Source organism: Berghia stephanieae, chromosome 10 (assembly GCF_034508935.2).
Source record: "Berghia stephanieae isolate SIO BIC M18660-M18661 chromosome 10, UCSD_Bste_1.3, whole genome shotgun sequence".
In the NCBI taxonomy this organism is placed as follows: Eukaryota; Metazoa; Mollusca; class Gastropoda; order Nudibranchia; family Aeolidiidae; genus Berghia; species Berghia stephanieae.
This window is the reverse complement of record NC_088369.1, coordinates 1,937,076-1,943,103: the sequence shown is the minus strand read 5'-3', so window position 1 is coordinate 1,943,103 and position 6,028 is coordinate 1,937,076. Positions and strand designations below refer to the sequence as shown.

General features: G+C 46.4%; 1 protein-coding gene across 5 annotated transcripts in view; it reads right to left on the bottom strand.

Moving 5' to 3' along the window:
• The window catches only part of LOC144956059 (uncharacterized), a 36,078-nt gene that overhangs the window by 16,595 nt on the left and 13,455 nt on the right, over positions 1 to 6,028 (bottom strand). For 4 of the 5 annotated variants that reach the window (XM_078886381.1, XM_078886377.1, XM_078886379.1 and 1 more), the window contains exons 2-3: positions 4,655 to 4,733; positions 1 to 741 (exon numbers count right to left, since the gene is read on the bottom strand). The exon at positions 1 to 741 is cut by the window's left edge and continues 496 nt beyond it. In XM_078886381.1, the coding sequence (XP_078742507.1) occupies positions 1 to 163 (163 nt within the window). In that variant the 5' untranslated portion in view covers positions 164 to 741; positions 4,655 to 4,733. The remainder of the gene's footprint in view (positions 742 to 4,654; positions 4,734 to 6,028) is intronic. The other variant, XM_078886380.1, reaches the window with a different exon arrangement.

Here is a 6,028-nt window from a genome sequence, read left to right as displayed (position 1 = left end):
GCGTGGTGGTCACGGTGGCCGGGCCGTTGATGCTCAGTGAGGAGTGAGCCCGGGATGAAGAGAGAGATGAGCCGATCGAGTTGATGGAGGAATTGGAGGAGCCGAGCTGTCTCTCAGCAGATGCCATCGTCCCGTAAAGAGACATTTTTAAAGATTTTATCATCTGGACTATTTTTTGTTGAATAGCAAATTCATTTGAATTTGAATCGTCTTAAACTCTCATCTCCATGATAATCATGAAGGCACTCTTACGTCTAAGTTGAATTGTTACATCGAAAATCAGCGTTTAAAAGGGGAGGAAATCACAATTTTTTTAACAAATACACATAATATAAGATACGGTAGTAAAATCCATGACACGTTTATTTCCCTTTAAAGAATCATTAATTAGTCCGATAAAATAATTAATTGGCTCACCAAGGATATGTAGAATTTATCGTCTGTTGATTGCGTGAAATCCGAAACAAATGTTTAAAGTCATTTATTTTTGTGTAACATCGGAATTTAAAAATTTCCAACTTTTACTCAAATTCTTTGCAAGTTACTCAGAAGTCTCAGTTCATTAGATTTCATCAACTCATTTTTAACATTGTGTCATTTTGTTGCCACGATTGCACAGTTGTAAAACAACAAAACATGGCCTGTTTTCATTATATAATCCGGGGTTTTTTATTGGATAAAATTCATTCATTCTATGCAACAAGTCTTGATAAGAATTCAGAAAAATGACTGGAGCAGACACTGATATTGATAAGAACAGAAAATGAAGTGAGTAGAAACGTGCCAGAAGACAATAGGGAATAAAAATTTCGAGGCGATGGAGGCTCGAACCCACGACTTTACTGATACAACAACTACGCCTGGTCGTGGGAGGGACGCTATGCAGCCGATGCCATCCACCATGACGGTAGATGGTGTCGATTGCATTGCGTCCCTTCCACCATGATGGTAGATGACGTCGATTGCATTGCGTCCCTTCCACCATGATGGTAGATGGTGTCGATTGCATTGCGTCCCTTCCACCATGACGGTAGATGGCGTCGATTGCATTGCGTCCCTTCCACCATGATGGTAGATGACGTCTATTGCATTGCGTCCCTTCCACCATGACGGTAGATGGTGTCTATTGCATTGCGTCCCTTCCACCATGATGGTAGATGGTGTCTATTGCATTGCGTCCCTTCCACCATGACGGTAGATGGTGTCGATTGCATTGCGTCCCTTCCACCATGACGGTAGATGGTGTCTATTGCATTGCGTCCCTTCCACCATGACGGTAGATGTTGTCTATTGCATTGCGTCCCTTCCACCATGACGGTAGATGGTGTCTATTGCATTGCGTCCCTTCCACCATGACGGTAGATGGTGTCGATTGCACTGCGTCCCTTCCACCATGACAGTAGATGGCGTCTATTGCATTGCGTCCCTTCCACCATGACGGTAGATGGCGTCGATTGCATTGCGTCCCTTCCACCATGACGGTAGATGGCGTCGATTGCATTGCGTCCCTTCCACCATGATGGTAGATGGCGTCTATTTCATTGCGTCCCTTCCACCATAATGGTAGATGACGTCTATTGCATTGCGTCCCTTCCACCATGACGGTAGATGGTGTCTATTGCATTGCGTCCCTTCCACCATGACGGTAGATGGTGTCTATTGCATTGCGTCCCTTCCACCATGATGGTAGATGGTGTCGATTGCATTGCGTCCCTTCCACCATGACGGTAGATGGCGTCTATTGCATTGCGTCCCTTCCACCATGATGGTAGCTGGCGTCTATTGCATTGCGTCCCTTCCACCATGATGGTAGATGGTGTCGATTGCATTGCGTCCCTTCCACCATGATGGTAGATGGTGTCGATTGCATTGCGTCCCTTCCACCATGACGGTAGATAGCGTCGATTGCATTGCATCCCTTCCACCATGACGGTAGATGGCGTCTATTGCATTGCGTCCCTTCCACCATGATGGTAGATGGTGTCGATTGCATTGCGTCCCTTCCACCATGATGGTAGATGGTGTCGATTGCATTGCGTCCCTTCCACCATGACGGTAGATGGCGTCTATTGCATTGCGTCCCTTCCACCATGATGGTAGATGGTGTCGATTGCATTGCGTCCCTTCCACCATGATGGTAGATGGTGTCGATTGCATTGCGTCCCTTCCACCATGACGGTAGATGAGCGGCGATTTGCATTGCATCCCTTCCACCATGACGGTAGATGGCGTCTATTGCATTGCGTCCCTTCCACCATGACGGTAGATGGTGTCTATTGCATTGCGTCCCTTCCACCATAATGGTAGATGGCGTCTATTGCATTGCGTCCATTCCACAGTGATGGTAGATGGCGTCTATTGCATTGCGTCCCTTCCACCATGATGGTAGATGGTGTCGATTGCATTGCGTCCCTTCCACCATGATGGTAGATGGCGTCTATTGCATTGCGTCCATTCCACAGTGATGGTAGATGGCGTCTATTGCATTGCGTCCCTTCCACCATGATGGTAGATGGTGTCTATTGCATTGCGTCCCTTCCACCATGATGGTAGATGGCGTCGATTGCATTGCGTCCCTTCCACCATAATGGTAGATGACGTCTATTGCATTGCGTCCCTTCCACCATGATGGTAGATGGCGTCGATTGCATTGCGTCCCTTCCACCACGACAGTAGATGGTGTCTATTGCATTGCGTCCCTTCCACCATGACGGTAGATGGTGTCGATTGCATTGCGTCCCTTCCACCATGACGGTAGATGGCGTCGATTGCATTGCGTCCCTTCCACCATGACGGTAGATGGTGTCTATTGCATTGCGTCCCTTCCACCATGACGGTAGATGGTGTCTATTGCATTGCGTCCCTTCCACCATGACGGTAGATGGTGTCTATTGCATTGCGTCCCTTCCACCATGACGGTAGATGGTGTCTATTGCATTGCGTCCCTTCCACCATGATGGTAGATGGCGTCGATTGCACTGCGTCCCTTCCACCATGATGGTAGATGGTGTCGATTGCATTGCGTCCCTTCCACCATGACGGTAGATGGTGTCTATTGCATTGCGTCCCTTCCACCATGACGGTAGATGGCGTCTATTGCATTGCGTCCCTTCCACCATGACGGTAGATGGTGTCTATTGCATTGCGTCCCTTCCACCATGACGGTAGATGGCGTCTATTGCATTGCGTCCCTTCCACCATGATGGTAGATGGCGTCTATTGCATTGCGTCCCTTCCACCATGACGGTAGATGGCGTCTATTGCATTGCGTCCCTTCCACCATGACGGTAGATGGCGTCTATTGCATTGCGTCCCTTCCACCATGACGGTAGATGGCGTCTATTGCATTGCGTCCCTTCCACCATGACGGTAGATGGCGTCTATTGCATTGCGTCCCTTCCACCATGACGGTAGATGGTGTCTATTGCATTGCGTCCCTTCCACAATGATGGTAGATGGCGTCTATTGCATTGCGTCCCTTCCACAATGATGGTAGATGGCGTCTATTGCATTGCGTCCCTTCCACAATGATGGTAGATGGCGTCTATTGCATTGCGTCCCTTCCACAATGATGGTAGATGGCGTCTATTGCATTGCCTCCCTTCCACAATGATGGTAGATGGCGTCTATTGCATTGCGTCCCTTCCACCATGATGGTAGATGGCGTCTATTGCATTGCGTCCCTTCCACCATGACGGTAGATGGCGTCTATTGCATTGCGTCCCTTCCACCATGACGGTAGATGGCGTCTATTGCATTGCGTCCCTTCCACCATGACGGTAGATGGCGTCTATTGCATTGCGTCCCTTCCACCATGACGGTAGATGGCGTCTATTGCATTGCGTCCTTCCACCATGACGGTAGATGGTGTCTATTGCATTGCGTCCCTTCCACCATGACGGTAGATAGCGTCGATTGCATTGCGTCCCTTCCACCATGACGGTAGATGGTGTCTATTGCATTGCGTCCCTTCCACCATGACGGTAGATGGTGTCTATTGCATTGCGTCCCTTCCACCATGACGGTAGATGGCGTCTATTGCATTGCGTCCCTTCCACCATGACGGTAGATGGCGTCTATTGCATTGCGTCCCTTCCACCATGATGGTAGATGGCGTCGATTGCATTGCGTCCCTTCCACCATGACAGTAGATGGCGTCGATTGCATTGCGTCCCTTCCACCATGACGGTAGATGGCGTCGATTGCATTGCGTCCCTTCCACCACGACGGTAGATGGCGTCTATTGCATTGCGTCCCTTCCACCATAATGGTAGATGACGTCTATTGCATTGCGTCCCTTCCACCATGACGGTAGATGGCGTCTATTGCATTGCGTCCCTTCCACCATGACGGTAGATGGTGTCTATTACATTGCGTCCCTTCCACCATGATGGTAGATGGCGTCGATTGCATTGCGTCCCTTCCACCATGACGGTAGATGGCGTCGATTGCATTGCGTCCCTTCCACCATGATGGTAGCTGGCGTCTATTGCATTGCGTCCCTTCCACAGTGATTGTGGATGGAGTCGTCTGCATTGCCTTCCTCCTGCAGCCAGGCGGAGTTGAGTTATCGTATCAGCAAGGTCGTGGGTTCGAGCCCCCATCGCCGCGAAATTTTAAATTCTCTATTGTCTTCTGGCACTTTCCCACTCACTTCATTTTCTGTTACAAGTCTTGATAAGACTTGCTATTCACCAATTACATCGTGTTCTTTTGTCTTGTTTACCGCCCACCTGCGTGAAGGAAAGAAACATATGACAAGTAATGACAAGAACACATGAAATGACTTCATTGACGTGACAAATCATCAACTGTATATAAGGGGGAAAAACTAAGGACTAAGAACAGAAATGGAACAATTTGACATTTGAAATAAAAAATGCAAAATCTGTAGATAGTATGAAGTTGACGTCACTCAGATCTTTGTTATTGTTTTTGTTGTTGTTGTTGTTGTTGTTGTTGTTGTTTTGGGGTTTTTTTGCCATCCGCGTTTATGAGTAATTTGGTAGATGGAGTAATTTGACTAAACTGTATTAGCCCGACTATATACGTTCAAGGTTACACATAGTTTTGTGTGTTGGTCCGTTATACTTCCGGATGGCAATGTTGTGAGCTTCTTCGCCAAGCTCACACTATCTAACGATTATTTCAAGGTGTTAGCAGACAGGGCATTATATGAAGGAAGGTTTATAGATAGATTGAAGTCGACGTCACTCGGATCTTTGTTATTGTTTTTTGCCATCCACATTTAATGTATAATTCTCACTGTATTATCCACACTATAAACGTTCATGGTTACACATAGTTTTGTGTGTTGGTCGGTTATACTTCCGTATTGATAACTGACCAACACACAAAACTTTGTGTATCCATGAACGTTTATAGTCAGGTTAATACAGTTTACTGAGAATTACTCATAAACGTGGATGGCAAAAAAAACAATAACAAAGACCTGAGTGACGTCAACTTCGTTCTATCTATAGATAGTATGCGCTTGGCTAAGAAGCTTATAACATTGCCATCTGGAAGTATAAAGGACCAACACACAAAACTGTGTGTATCCATGAACGTTTATAGTCAGGTTAATACAGTTTACTGAGAATTACTCATAAACGTGGATGGCAAAAAAAACAATAACAAAGACCTGAGTGACGTCAACTTCGTTCTATCTATATAATGAATAATACTCGTTTGCACTGCTGTTCACAAGGCCTTCAATCTTGTTTGTAAATATCATGCATTGTTATCTTATTTTGGTTATTGTATGGATGCATGAGTGTGTGTGTGTATGTGTGTGTGTGTGTGTGTGTGTGTGTGTGTGTGTGCGTACGGTGTGTGCTTTGCATGACACGGTTTAAGGATAGAGATAGTATGCGCTTGGCTAAGAAGCTCATAACATTGCCATCTGGAAGTATAACGGACCAACACACAAAACTCTGTGTAATCATGAACGTTTATAGTCTGGTTAATACAGTTTAGTGAGAATCACTCACAAACGCGGATGGCAAAATACAATAACAAAGGCTTG